This window comes from Pipra filicauda, unplaced genomic scaffold (genome assembly GCF_003945595.2).
Source record: "Pipra filicauda isolate LSUMZ 115617 unplaced genomic scaffold, ASM394559v2 scaffold861_size64743_pilon, whole genome shotgun sequence".
NCBI lineage: Eukaryota > Metazoa > Chordata > Aves > Passeriformes > Pipridae > Pipra > Pipra filicauda.
This window is the reverse complement of record NW_024105044.1, coordinates 7,861-23,267: the sequence shown is the minus strand read 5'-3', so window position 1 is coordinate 23,267 and position 15,407 is coordinate 7,861. Positions and strand designations below refer to the sequence as shown.

Genomic DNA, 15,407 nt, shown 5'->3' with positions numbered 1-15,407 from the left:
TTCTGTTTTACTTGCCTGCACTTTATATCATGTGGGCTTTTCTTTTGTTTTTTCTATACACTTATAGCTGATGCAGATGCATTTAAAATTCTCCTGGAGATGAAGTTGAAGAAGAGACAGAAAAAGCCTGCTTTACCAAGCACTGTGACTGAGCTTGACACTGAGGATGGTTCTAAAGTGTATGTGGTTGGAACAGCTCACTTCAGTGACAGCAGCAAAAAGGATGTAGTAAAGGTAAATGCTAAGTGTGAGCCCTTCAGCAGCATGTTTATAATGTTGTCAACTTAGCATTAAGTAGAATAAAGTCTAGCTCTCTGACTTGGTTCTGTGCTGTAACCTTCAGGTTCTGTTTTTTCTAGTTGACTGTTGAAAGGCTAATAGCACTGTGGGATGAGAGGCAGACATGTTATAGTAATAATTTTTGATGCAATACATTGCTCTCCCATCTCAAATATTTTTATTTGTCCTTAAAAAAAAAAAGCCGATACAGTGTCAGCGTTGCAAGTTGAAATCTCACTAGTGAAACTTACGTCGCCTGTATAATACTTGGCTGTAAAACCATGCTTTCCCAACTGGGATCCAGTCTCAAGAATGGTGCAAGTAGGAACAATTTCATACTGTACCTCATGTGAAATCTGCAGTTTAGAGTGGCTTTATTATCCCGGAGCTAGAGGGGGAGAAATCTTGTGCCAGAATCATCAACCGTGGTTCTTACTCAGATTGCAAATAATCACAGAGTATGGTCAAATTAATTTTGTGAATGTGAAAAGTTTAACATCAAGTGTTTCTTTCCTGCTCTCCTCCCCAGCACAATGTGTTCTTCATCTTCCTGTCCCACAGCATCCAGTAACTAAGGCAGTTTGCTTCCTTAATATTTTTCTCAATACATAGCTATTTGGAGAAGTCTTATTTACTATTCCACTGTTTTTTTAATTGAAAATGATTGTTGGAATGTGCTTTTTAAGTCGCTTTTCTCTTTAAAGTATTGATATTGGCTGCATTTCTGTTTATTCCTTTCTGAAGCAGTGTAAATAAATTCTTTTTTTTCAGACAATACAAGAAGTGCAGCCTGATGTAGTTGTGGTGGAACTATGCCAGTACAGAGTTTCTATGTTAAAGATGGATGAAAAGACATTACTAAAAGAAGCCAAAGAAATAAATTTGGAAAAACTTCAACAAGCTATAAAGCAGGTATGATTCCTACAGTGAAAATTAAAGGTTTATGTTAAGAGCAATTTGTCAAGTTGCAACCAAAACCACTGTTCCCACCGGCTGGGAACCTAATATTGTTGACCTAAGTGAGAATACTGTTACAGTGGCAAAGTTAGGTTTGGGTATTTTCTTTTTTCCAAGCATCAAGGACTTTGTTTCACAACATCTTTTTGCAGGTTGTTTCACAGGATCATTTGGGCAGTTGTTGACCTTGGCAGGGATCCTACTGTATTTAACAGCTGCTCCATTTGCAGGACACAAGTTTAACTTTGCAATTATTATTCCTGCAATCTGCATCTATATCACAGCTATTTAAGGAGCACTTAATTTTGGTATAGTCTGTTTAGCTGCATTCCTTCTTCATCCTAGTGTGTTGCTCTTTAATTGCTATCCACTTGTCTTTTGAGTAGTTTCTAATTGACAGTAGATCCTGAGGGAGGTTTTTGAAAAATCTGGGCTGAAAAGTGTGGGATTCTATTCAAATTGTAACTACCCTGGCAGCTTGACATTGACATGTCTGGCATGTATTTGCAGAACAAGTGTTGTCCTGTGTTTTTTCATTTTCATTCACTTAGCTTGTATTTAGATTAATTTTAAGTTAGGCTCAGTGAAACAGCACAAAGTTGACTTAAAAATGACAGGACACTTGAGTCCGGTTGGATGAAGAAATTCATAGATTGTTATTTTGGGTGTGTGGTAATTGTATATTGGAATTGTTTTATTGGTGTAATTGGGGAATTTCCAGGACTGCACCCCAATAGAAATATAATCTGCAGAAGCACTTGCAGTGGCTTAGGGCTGGTTATGTGTGTGTGCACACGGTGTTTCAGAGCAGGCTTTCTGACTCAGAGTTAGGCAATAATGCATCGTTCCTGTTTTCTTTATTTATGCCCTATCAAAGGAAAGAACATTGTAAAACACTTGCATATTGCATGAATTGCTGCATCCATCTGTTATTTTAGGTAAGGTGGATTATTCTGATGCATGTAGCCAAAAAATGCATGTTCACAACCACCAGAGCAGCATAGCTGAGGATCTTCTGACCTTGTAAACAGGCACAGAAGTTGTTTAATGTCAAAGCTAAATGCAACAATTCTTGCTGTGCTTCTCTGTTAAGAAGAAAAGGACAATGAAAATAAAATACCAGACTTTTTTTTTCTCCATGATGTAAATTCGTGCTGGCAGCTTTGTAATTACCTCTTCCTACCAGCTCTTGAAGTGATCTTGTGTGCAGACAGTAGGAAATACAGACTCTGTTGGCTTCAAAGCCAGATGACATTACAAGGATCCTTCCTTTTGTTACAGCTCAATCTTAGTTTCCTTTGTCACCAGGGTTAACGCAAATAATAAAAATTGGACATTGGGCCTTTTAAAGAACATATTTCTCTATTGATAGTCTCAATTAAAAAAAAAACACCCAACCTTTTCCCTTTGATTCACTAGCAGCATGGGTTATATAGGGAAAACCAGGAAGAACAGTCCAACTGTCTCATGCAAAAGACTTTGTTTTTCTCTAATAAGAATCAAAACAGTTCATAAGTTGCTTAGTTATGCTTTAGTTGCCTTCTCACGTTGAAATGTGCATTCATTCAGGCCCAAAAGCTGCACTGAAAGTCAAAACAGCTGCAACTTTCATCCTGAGTTAGGGAATTAGGAAAAAAACCTAAACAAACTGTCTTTTTGTAATCACTTACATAAATATGAAGCAGCAAAATTGCATTTCATTGCTTTTAACTGAAGATGGAAACTGAGCAGAATGTTAACATGAAACAAAGATACTTGCAATGGATCATTGGCATCCACAGTTTATCAAGCTATTACTGCTGGTTAAATCCAGATTTCCTTTAGGCCCTCCTTGAATTTCAAAACCGTTACAGTTGTTTGCAGAGAACTACCCGTTTGCTTTCCATTAAGCAAAGCAACACCGTGCAAACTGGTATTTGGCTCAAATGTGGATAACTTGAAGTTGCACAGTAACACTTGGCTTGAACCTAACTGGTAAGACAGGTTTTGTCTTATCTTCTCCCCTGGCTTCCTGGTTCCGCTATCCTTTCTGTGTCTGTACAGTGGCCCTGTGTTAGTCAGAACAGGTCTTGTTTTTCAGCTGCATCATCTCCCTGTGGTTTAAGGTTGCTAGTCCTGGCACAGAGGAGGAGTTGAGAAACCTTGTTCTGGGGCAAAAGAGAAAGTGAGCTAGTGACAGCAGAATCTTAGCTTAACCTTTTCTTTTTGTCTGAAGTTACCTTGTGGAGCAATATATTGTAATGTTGGTTCTCATAATGCTTCTGGCTAGTGAAAAAAGCTTTTGTTTTGCACTTTGTTATATAGACCTCCATATTTAGGTAACCCACAGTATTGTCCTGTTAAATAAAATGGATATAATATGAATTGGTAGGTGATGGGAACATCCATATGGACAGGAGCAGAGTGCTATTCACTTGCTACCTTCACTTGTGTTTTAAAGTCTAACCTCCATTGCACTTGCAGCAGTAGGAAAACAAGTTCCAGGCTCAGAGTGTCCAGGCTGTTATGGCTTCTTCCATGGGAATTAGAGGTTTTAAAAGAATTGTGGATGAAAGTATGGATGGTTTGTTTCTGCAATTGGTGCTGGATCTGTGACTTGTTATGTGGTCAGAGAGTACCTCCAAGGCCCCCTCCATAGGCTGCGTTCCCATACATAGCATAAGCGTTCCTGTGCTGAGTCCAGTGGAAGATGTATGTTCTTCAGAAGCCCTCTGGCAGCTGCCAATAGCGGATGTGTGGGGAAAGGCCTTGAAACCTGCAGTGGTACTTTGCCTGGATATTCCTCCTTCTTCCTGCCCTTTTCACTGTCTCCATGCTAGTCATGGTGTCCAGCAGTGTATCTTCCTCAGTCATCTTTTTGCAAGCCTCATGAGTATTTAATGTGTTTAATCTCTTCTCATATGTTTTGTCTTTCTCTGCACATTTTCTAGTTGAAATATCTTGCTTTCAAGACAGGAGTCTGACCAGAGTTGTACAGCAGCACATTCATGTTTCCATAATGTTCCTTTCCTGATAATCCCTCTTCTTGTTTTCTGACTGCTATTGAACATTGGGCTGATAAAACTGGTGTTTTGCTTTCCCTTTCCTGTGTGCTAATAGCTTTGCATCCTTCTGCCTGTGCAGTTAAATTTCTGTATACTTGTGCATTGCTTTGTGTTTATGGCTGTTGCATCTCACCTACAAAATTATCGCCATCCACTCAGGATTTAATTTTCTTTTGTGTTCAACTTTCCTTTATCTGACACTGAATAATCTGGTATTGATAATAACCTCCTTTACTGTTTTGCTCTCATCATTTTTTGTACATTTTGCTCTTTATCCCCCAGCAGTATCTGACTGGCCAGTTATTGCTGGTTGCTGCTACCTATGGCTGCTTGTCACCTTTTATCTCCTTGATGCTAAACAAATACAGCAGGCACTGAGTTTCATGCAGGTTAAGAGCACAGACAACTCAGACACACTTCATAGATGCATCCCTCTGTTAGCCAGTAGGATGAATCTTCTGTCACAGTGTAAAAATGCAACTTCAGGTGCACCAGTCCTGAAGGGGAGATCAGCCAGTAAATAACCTGAGGCTGCATTATCCTTTTTTTTTTTTTTTTTTTGTGGACATCTTCTCTGAACTTCTGAAAACCCTTGTTCCCCAGGCACTTCTAGCTCGATCTCGGGGATACTGAAAACACTTTTTCTCACTGCCTTCTTTCTTCCTCAGCTCCCCCCAGGAGCCCAGCACCCGACTTTCTGCCATGGTTGCTAGTTTGTGGTATGATAAAGCAGATAATCAGTTGTCTTTGAAAATAGCCCCTCTCTTTTCCAGTTCTGGTCCTCAGTGACTCAAGTCCATTTAACTGCAGAAACTGCCTACAGCCTTTGGAGCGGTCACACAAGCATTAAATCTGACATGGGGTGGGTCATTTGAGCAAGGAATGAAGACCAGGACCTTTCTCTGATAAGGTCCAGCAGCTACATAAACTCGGGCTGTCCTGTGCAGCCTCATCTTCAGTTGTGTGAAGCTGGTGATGTTGCAGGAAATAAACCTTCGCTGAGAGAAGGGGCAGTGCCCCTTTTGGTAGCATTATAGGCTGATGCCAAATTGGAGGAGGTGTGTAACCAAGGTGCAGGTTACATTTTGGGACTCATCCACTGAGTTTTAGGATTGAGTTGAGGACACCCAGAGCTGGACAGAAGGGACATCTCTGAATGGATGTTTTTTCATTCTTTTTGTAAAAAGGTCAGGGAAGAAAAATTTTGCATAAGCATGCATAGGAGAATTTTTTTTCTTTTTAAAAATAATAGTTTTAATTTTAAGTCTCTGTTCGAAAAAGTAGTAGAGAACCTTCAATCTGCTTGTGGGAGTTAGTCATACTCAGAACTGTGAGGTCTCTTCTAAGGTCTTATATGCCAAAGTCATGCACTGCAATTTCTTGTACAATGCTAGATTCTCTGTTTCTGCATCTGTTAACCTAACCAGTCCTCAGTCTAGTGTTTTCCAGGATTATGGATGTGTCTGTGATTAGCCCACTGGATATTCACTTCAGTATCTTGTATGACGTGGTGTTCACTGTGCGTTCAATGGAATATACTCTTGTGATCCCTTTATTTGTTTGTATCCAGAAAAGTTATTCAGATAGTTTCTTCAAGCAGGCAGAGTAAATATAGACTGAATTAAGTCTGGCTGTCCTCCTTTCTTTTCTTAACTCTGCCATACATTTTTGTTGAAGGTGAGAATACTTTGGCTGCACAGTGAGGTAAACTGATAAAAACTGAAATATGAACTGAATTGATCAGTGAATTGGCTCCAAAGATAGCTTCAGTGCTGCTTCTTCATAAAAATAATTATTTTTTTTCATTACTGTGAATAGTGCATTCTTAGAAATCCACACAGCTTATTGATTTATTTTTTTTGTTTTTCTTCCTCTTCTGCCAGAACGGAGTCATGTCTGGATTGATGCAAATGCTGCTTCTGAAGGTTTCTGCTCACATCACAGAACAGCTGGGAATGGCCCCAGGAGGAGAATTCAGGGAGGCTTTCAAAGAGGTGTGAACTTGAAATGGCTTTTCTGAGGTCAGATTACTGGCCTTTTGCTCCCAGAGTTGAACTAAATAAAATCATTTTGTCACTAACTTGAAAGAGCACTCTGGCCATAGCTCTGCTGAAGCCAGTGAAATAGTAAGAATCATTTTCAGCTTCAAAGTGTACTCAAAGGTACAAAAGTTTGTAGCCATAAGTGGTATGAAAGCAACTCCAAAAAGGCTTCAAACAATAAGGGTTTTTCTCGATGATATTTCTGATGACACTTGTTTTCATTAATAATTTAGTTCCTTTAAAGTAATTGTTTTTGAATTCTGAGTATTGATCGTGGTCCCACTGTTGGTGGTGTCAGGATTTCAGGCTGTGAAAACCAGCTTTAAAGTATTAATGAGATCTAACACATTAATCCGGAAAGATTGGGGAAGTGAAATATCTGACTGGTCTGTTACTCCTGTCTGGTCTTGTAACGTTCCCTTTTGTACTACTGCCATCTGTGATACATGGAATTAAATAGTAGCTATGTATCACGCTTTTTTTTTTTTTTTTGTCTGGGAGCACTGGGACACTATTTTCCATGTACATATCCACCTTGCAGAATGCATCTTGCTGGTTTTAGGGAAATTATGTATTAATAAGGAAATCTGAGATAACATTGCCGATAAAGAATCTGGAATAATTTAGTGTATTTATCCTTAATAAAAAGAAAACTTTTTCAAGGTGTATTTTCTTGAGCATTCTAGACCAGAATGAAACATTTTGAGTGGGAAAGAAGAAAAAAGTAGCTCTGTCCTATTCTAAAGTGATTGCTTGAAATTTTTAAACAACTGTGCATAGGAAATAATTTTCTAGAAAGTCTGTGCTACACTAAAATTTGTCAGTATGAGCTACAGCCAAGTCTTGGCTCACGTTATCTCGTGGTATCTAGTATCAGTTCTTGTTTCATAACCTCCTTCTTGAATATATTTTACCCTGACAAACTGAAAAATTAATGATCCCGACAAATCCTAGGTAAAAGTGAAATGATTGCAGTTGTTTCACCTCAACTTTATTCAGACCCAGATAGATATTAAGCCCCATTGCTCACCTTACGTAGTTGTAAGCAGAAGCTTTCTGCTTCAGTAAAATTAACCTAAAGAGTGTGGCATTACAACTTAATGTTTTAACTGTAATACCTACTACACTGTGTAGCTGATTTATTCCTTTATGAAGTAGTATTTTGTAAATTTTATTTACTGCAAAGCCAAAGTATTTTTTTATGTCGAAGTATGACACTACTTGCTCTTTTTCAAGGTACCTTGTATAACACAATAAAACATTAACATTCCATTAATAAGGATGTACTGTGCTGCAGTATGAAACGCTGACTAGTGATTTGTATCTTCTCTTTCAGGCCAGTAAAGTACCCTTCTGTAAATTCCATCTTGGTGACCGACCCATCCCTGTTACATTTAAGAGAGCAATTGCTGCACTTTCCTTCTGGCAAAAAGTCAAGCTTGGCTGGGGCCTTTGCTTCTTGTCTGACCCAATCAGGTATGAATAAGCATCCCATATGTTTGTCAGGGTGAGTTGTTCAGTTCCTCAGTTTGACTTTAGTATAAGGGTACACAGCCTGATGCAATAAAATTTGAAGTTAGCAAGAAGGATAAATATACAAACTACCCTGCAATAACAGGTATTTTTGAAAAGAAAGCTTCTTTCCTGATCTTGTTCCAGCTCTTTCTTTAATTGTTGTTTGATGCCTTACTTCCCGATGAAGCGAAAGATTTGGTGCTGGAGAGTTCCTGGTGAACTTACAAAAAACTTCTTAAAATTCTTGGTCCCTGAATCTCAGGGCCTCTCTCATACCCTGTGACTGGAACTCTGCGCAGCTCATGCAGTGATATATGGCATTTTTTTACAGGCTTTTAAAGTTGGACCAGGGTTCAAACTGTATTTGTGTCAATCAGACCTGTTTTGCAGTTTTAGCATTTACTTAATTGTGATTTCCAGTAAATACTTGCTGTTACATTAATCTGTAAAATGAGTTTGACCCTCTTTCAAGCCATTAACTATAGTTCATGCACGAATTAAGTTTTCTTACTACCTTTCACTTTCTTACTACTACTGGTCTAATACCAGCATGAGACTGTTTCCAAGCTTTTGGGGGACATCAGAGGATATATTCCTGCACATTTTCTCCCATTCTCCGTCCATCCTAAGAACATTTTGGTTTTTAACTGCAATATTAAGATAATTATGGTATATACATGCCAGCTTCCCACTGAAACTTGGCCGTAACATCTCAGTTGTTGTCATACAATTGATTTTTAAACATAACATGTGGATAGAGGTTGAAAAGGAAAGGTATTTACAATTGGGAAATCATTGGGGAGGGTGTGGTGGGGGGAGGAATACTGTGCACCCAGCCATCCACATGAGATTCTATGGAAAATGGAGTAATAATTCAACATGATGTTTCTGTGATCTGTTGGAAGCTAGCAGTGCATTTCTGCTTTCAGTTCCTCTGTTGACATTTGTAATGTCCTTTTCATCTTGGAAACTGAAGGAAGCGTGTTTGACATAATTCTTCAGTAGACATGCAAAACCAGATAATTCTGTTGCTGCAAGCTATGGCTGTACCACAGCTGTGGGTGCAAGCAGAAGGGTTTACAGCACCTACGAAAATTAGAAAAGCTCCTTACATTTACTCCTGCAGTTCTTATTTTTCATTTCCTGCCCATTTTCTATTCTGTTCTGGGAATTGACTTAAAACTTTGACTTCTCTGCTGAAGACCTGTGATTGACACTAGGAATCTGCACATATCTTTCCATCCCCTCAGACTGTGCCTTATGGTGTGCTTTTTTTGTTCCTTAAGTAGAGCCTTTGTGTGTTCAGTGATCTGCTTCCTCAGGAGTGCTCTCTGTTGGCTCTTCTAAGCTTTTAACACAGGCTGAAAGTGGGCACCATAAGTGTTGCTTTTGAAGCCCTAGTGGTCTTGCTGAGTTGAATTGTCAGCTTTTAAAGTGGGAAGGGGAAAAATCCAGTTGAACTGGCTAAAGGCAAGTGACCTTTCTTCTTTCCCTTTGCCTCACTGTAGAGGCATTGTTAGGTATCCAGTTTTACAGGTTTATGGAGATTGTTTCCCTTTTGGAAAGCATAACAGAGCTAGGAGAACTGTAGAACATGTGTTTAGGTAAATAATGTGTATAATGCCCAATTGTTTTTATTCATTGATTTGTCTTTGTTGACCTCTAAAAACATAACAGATACTGAGAAAACTTACCTTTCTTTCAGTAAAGATGATGTGGAGAAATGCAAACAGAAGGATTTACTGGAGCAGATGATGGCAGAAATGATTGGAGAATTCCCTGATCTTCATCGAACGATTGTCTCAGAACGAGATATTTACTTGACATACATGCTGAAGCAAGCAGCAAAGCAGATAGAACTACCTCGAGCTTCAGAAAGTAATTGTTTTAAAACAGATATCATAACCAGCAAGATGTTCTCTGTGTACTGGTCCAAAGTTCAGTTCTCAGGAAATCTGGGATGTTCTATTTGTGAATGCCACACGTCACATAAGATACAGTGCTTAAAAAAATTAAAAATGGATGTTAATCTCTTCAGTTGATACCACATAGAGCAGGAACGATATTTTGATCTCCACTGGGTGTTGTGAAATTTGGATGGTAGCTGGGAGGTGAGGGTGAGAGTTGGCACATGTTGCAGTGGTCTAAGGATGACTGGTCAACTGCTGCATGTCAGTGGTCTGGGTTTTGCAGTTGCTGCGGCCAGGTCTGTAACAGTAAGCTTCACAGACTCGAGCATTGTTCTCAGATTGTTAGCCCAGGTGTTGTCACAGTTTGGGTATGTGCCAGCTGCCACTGTCCAAAGTGGTGGAGGAAGCTCTCTGTTCAGTAGACAGCAAAGACCAGGGCTGTTCCTGATAAGCAGTAAAGAAACATGACCTACCCAGAGAAAGAAAGAAATTAATTTACCTTGCATCTGCTGAGCCTTTCACCCTGAGGCTGGAGTATGAGCACCAGCCATGTCTGTTTACAAAACAAGTGATTCTTGAAAATCTAAAAACTCTGCTGATTTTTTCAGACTTCCAGTGAAAGAGGCAGTAGGTGAGATGAGTATGTAACAGGGTTTCAATATCTGGTCATAAGAGCCCTCGTGCCCTGGAAAAATGAATTTTGTATTCTCACATATTGCTATTTATTTCTGGCTTGAAATGAATTCTTTTATGAGTGTGCTCCCTTTTCTCCACCTCTCTTTCTCAGGTGAGCCTAGAAGGTATATCCCAGCTGTTGTAGTTGGTGTTGTTGGCATGGGTCATGTACCTGGAATTGAGAAGAACTGGAATTCTGACTTAAAGATCCAGGAAATAATGAGGTAGCAGTCATCCTTTCCTACATGTTGATGTAACTGCTTCTCTTGCTAAAAACCAGTAGTAACTAGTTTCTTTGGAGGTTTTTTGGTTGGTTGTCATGGCTTGAAGAAACATCACTGCTGTCATCTCTACCCTGTCAGCTCACTGACTTGCTGTGCAGTGCTTGCACATTGTCCTTACAGCAAAGAAAAATATAAAAGGAAAAAAGTAAATAGTTGAATATGGAGGGAAGTAGAGATGAGAATGTCCTTATCTAGAAAGAAAATTAATTGGTCCTCATTAAAGTCTTTTAAAATGAGAATTCAAATTGGGGCTGTAGAAGATGGTGAAAACAAAACCAGGCTTCCAGTCTACCTTAGGTAAATATAAACTATTGGATTTAAAGCTTTAGTTGTGTCAGGACACTGCTGGCTCTTGCAAGCTTAGTGTCACAGTTGCTTGTAGCCTATTCTTAACTGTATATGTAAGCAATGACTTGTTTTAATGTGTATACCTAAATATGGGCTGATTTAAGCCATGTATCTGGTGAACTCTTGCTCCAGATACCTATTAAAATAGATGTATGTGCTTTTTAAAAGACAGAATTGAAGAACAAAAACGTTCAGACCGCGTATCCTATAAAACCGCAAAGGTCAGGACTTCAGAAATACAGAAGGTATTATAATATGACCTGGTAGTATTGGTCTGTGGTGCTTTAGGGTAATAGAGCCTTTCAAATATTGACACTTTACCTTATCACATGTGTTTACTGTGTTTATGTAACCAACTCACCCTTCTCTTCAGTCTGTGAAAATCAGAAAAAACAGTGACCTGCCTAGATGTTGTATTTAGGCATCTAAAATATGATTTAGAGAGACTAGCCGTTAAGAGTGGCATCATACATAAATAGAAAAGGCTTTAATATTGTTGTTATTTAATTTGTAGGTAGTCCTTGAACATGAAAGAATACACTGCTAATGCATGATGCATCTGTTACCTGAAAATTTCCTGCACTATAAGGGGGAAAGGGAGAGAAAAGATCCTTTTTTTGATTGGAAAATGCCTGCTCTTAGCAGCCATGCAAATATTAATATTGTTTTTATCTTTTGTTTCAGTGTGCCTCCTCCATCAACTTCAAGTAAGATTTTCAAATTTGTCTTAAAAGCAACAGTTTTTGGACTGCTGGGATATGGCTGCTACCGAATAGGTCACAGGACAGTTCAGTTTGTTCTCTCGATGCCAGCAGCACAGAGCTATCTTCAGAGGCTGACAGAGGTGCCTCAGCATTGAACATCCACTGGAGGCACTGTGTGAAGAAAGGGGCTGAAAAAAGGGTGATAGAGGCAACTCGTGAACTGGACTGAAAGAAGATGAGGATTTCAGTCAGAGCTGATTGATGCTGAGCAATGTCAATCACTATATAGTAAAAGATTTGATACTAAAGTCACACCAGCTATGACCTAATTAATAGTTTTGATTCCTGGTAAGTGTGTTGCATGAAACCAGATGATTCCAGATTGAGCTAAAAGAAATGTGTATGCAGATATATATATTATATATGCTTACTGTATATATAATATATATATATTACTGATGATGTAGTACAGGCAGCTTAAAGAGTGTGTGTTCATGACTTCTTTTCCAGAGGAACAGAACAACACCAAGTAATCTAATCGGCTGCATCTCTGCCGAAGTTCAGGGACACTTGTCTTGAGTGATTCTTTGCTTTTATTTTCTTAGGTATAATAATACCAAGTGGTTTTCTGGTGCCAGACACTTTTAAACGTAATTTAAAAGGACATCTTCTCAATGTGTGTTTTATACATAAAACATTTAGGCTTTTTTTTTAAATTCAAGAGCTTTCCAGGAATTTCAGAGTTGTACAGGCTGTCATATGTACACTGCTCAAATTTTTTACAAGCCTTATTGAAGAACAGGAACGTTGCCTTTAGATTGCATCCCTCATTACCATCATCAGTTGAATTGTCTTTCTTCTGCATAGAGAAGGAATAGCCAACCCATCAGAATGCAATGTGGTTTGTGTCAGATGTTTACAGGACACTCTGTTCCTTTAGATTAGCTTATTTAAACTGTATTATTTAGCCATATCCTGCTGGATTCAGTATTGTAAATTTAAGAGGCTAGAACTACTGTACAATTTACTTTTGTTTCTCAGACCTTTCATATTTGGGTAAGAAGTCTGGAATTGATAGTACCTGCCCCTCATTTTTGATACATGAAAATATTTTATTTATCAATGTAATTTCTCGGTGGATGAATATTTTAATCTATTTAATAGGAAAGCAATGTTCAATTTAGTTTTTCAAACTAGCTGTAGCATTTGATTTGTATTACCTGCTATTTATACATAGAATTATGGGTACTGCTGTTATTTTCTTTGTTAATTATCCAGAACAGTCATCCATCATCAATCTATTTCTTTCTTTTTTTTTTTTTTTAAATTCTAGTTTAATATTTTATAGGAATTTTTTTGTACCCTCTTTTTATACAGGATTGTCAGTGATTGTAAAGTGCCCTCTGCAATCAGCTAGTCCCAGTTCAACAGTACAGATAATTTTGACATATCAAAGTTTTAACCTGATGTATTTGAATGGAAGTCCCATTTGCTTCTCAGGCTCATATACAGTTGCTTAAAGTGAGGTTTTTATCTGTATTAATTTCTTTTGGGAATGAAAGATGGGAACCAGTGTGTGAGGCAGGAGGAGGAAAAGGTGATGTGTTTTGTGTTTCTTTGTTGTTTTCAGTTGGCTCAATAAAATCAACAAACCACTTTCAGTGGGATGTATTTCCAAAGCCTTGTGTTGGAAATGGTCCTGTACAGTCGTTTTGTTTGCTGAAAGTATGTACCTGTATCTTCTGTGCAGTGTTGTCTTTTTTTAGCTTTTAAAATTAACTTAAGAGTCTGATGCTCCTCTCTGTGATGGCATTGACTTTGCTGGGAGCTGGTCTGTCCATGCAACCTGATGCTTTTCTGCCTTGACACTTTGAAAATTTTATGAGTTCCAGTGCAGCAAATTATTAAAGTGCATGTTTATCTTTACACTTACTGAATCTAACTCGATCCCGCAGAGCTTTTAAGATGATGCTAGGTGCTTTTCTGGGCCTTACAGTTGTGTGGGGAATAAACCTTTGCAAATGAGAATGACAGCAATTCATGCAATTCATGCTTCTTGGACACAAAATGTAAATGATAATACAGAATACAGTGGGGGCAGGTCCTTTTATTTTCTATCTTATCAGTGCTTAAGAAACCACCAGCCATTTTTCGCAAGAGGAAAAGCAGCATTTGTAAACAATTTATAGAAGAGTGACTGCCTGAATTTTGATTCCTGTTTTTAAAAAACATTTAATGTATTGTTCATAATGAAGCAGTCCTATTTGAATAATTCTATTACATTTTATGTACATTTTTAAAAGAAGAAAGCAAAAGCTTAAGCTTACTCTTCTCCTGGCTTTACTGACTTACCAAAATGTTGTTCTGTTGGTTGTTCTTTTGAGAATATTTAGCTGGTAGAATTCAATATATTGATGTTTTTGCTTTAAGTTATCTACAGATTTTTAAAGTATCTGCAGATATTTTAAAAGTTCTGTAGATCTTTGATATCTGTGCTCAGGTACTTTTACAAGAAGGAAAACAAATCTAAGGTAAATTTTAGATAGGAGCCTTAAACTTGGGTGGGACTAATGCTAAATGATTGTCATGGAGCATTCTTGCAGACGTAATGTTTTATGCTTTTAGCCAGAAGTGATTACCATCTAAGTTGTCTGTTTGTTATTCAGTTATTCTTTCCAGTCATTACCTTTAGTCTATTGTTTTAGTTTTTTTTCTTTACAAAGCATATCAGCAGATTCTTCAAGGAACCTGTTGGTGCATGGAGAATTTGCAATTTATCTTCCCGCTGTTGCAAATTGGCAGATCTTATGCATGCACTGTTTACTCAGTGGCACTGGAAAGTGATGAATTTGCAGAACTAACAATTCTATGAATCCATACACAAATTCTCGATGTTGTATATTCAATGTGTTGTACCATTTATATAACATAATCAGTGGTTTAGGTCCATTCTCTTCTGTTCTAGTCAGTCCTTTCAGTGTTGACAGCATCCTGTAAAATTTAAATATATGTTGAATTGTCCCAGCCCCGCCTCAACCTTATGAAGCCATATTGTATTTTTTTGGTGACATGTACATCTGTTTTATGCATTTGTACATGTGATGTAAATTTGAAGTATTTTTAACAATGTGTGCCTTTACTCTAAAGTGATTTAAAGTAAACAGCAGTATGTTCTATTATATAAAAAAATAAAATATTTTAACCACCATTTCTGTTGAAGGCATTTGTTTTACTTATTAACCAGTATTTTTACTGAGAGCTGATTAGCTAGAGCTAGTACAGGTTAATTTCACTAACACATTTTTCTGAAGAACATTAGTTGCACTAATTAACTCCTGCTGAGGGGCATCTGAGTATAATGCTGAAGTAGGGGAACTAGTTTCCTACCTACCACATATAATGGGTTAAGAGAAGAAAGAATAGTTTCCCTCCCCTACTGAACACGCAGGGAGACTTGACTGCTCAATGTGAGTACTTAAATTCAGAGTCCAGAATTAATCACAGTGAGTTGATTTTGTTGTTATTGCTTTTCTTTTAATGTCTCCAGTGCTCAGTCATGCAAGGAGATGTTGGCCTTAGTCCCAGTCCAGTAAAGAGCTCCAACATTGGCCTGACATCAGGCACAGTCACATGTGCTTAAAGTGCTGTT

General features: G+C 38.1%; 1 protein-coding gene across 6 annotated transcripts in view; it reads left to right on the top strand.

Annotated features, from left to right (window-relative positions):
* TRABD (TraB domain containing) overlaps nt 1-14,966 on the top strand; it is a 31,393-nt gene extending 16,427 nt beyond the window's left edge. For 5 of the 6 annotated variants that reach the window (XM_027736539.2, XM_027736538.2, XM_027736540.2 and 2 more), the window contains 7 exons: nt 68-234; nt 1,051-1,191; nt 6,164-6,274; nt 7,659-7,798; nt 9,543-9,715; nt 10,535-10,646; nt 11,739-14,966. In XM_027736539.2, the coding sequence (XP_027592340.1) occupies nt 68-234; nt 1,051-1,191; nt 6,164-6,274; nt 7,659-7,798; nt 9,543-9,715; nt 10,535-10,646; nt 11,739-11,913 (1,019 nt within the window). In that variant the 3' untranslated portion in view covers nt 11,914-14,966. The remainder of the gene's footprint in view (nt 1-67; nt 235-1,050; nt 1,192-6,163; nt 6,275-7,658; nt 7,799-9,542; nt 9,716-10,534; nt 10,647-11,738) is intronic. The other variant, XR_005567040.1, reaches the window with a different exon arrangement.
* Nucleotides 14,967-15,407: the final 441 nt, after the last annotated feature.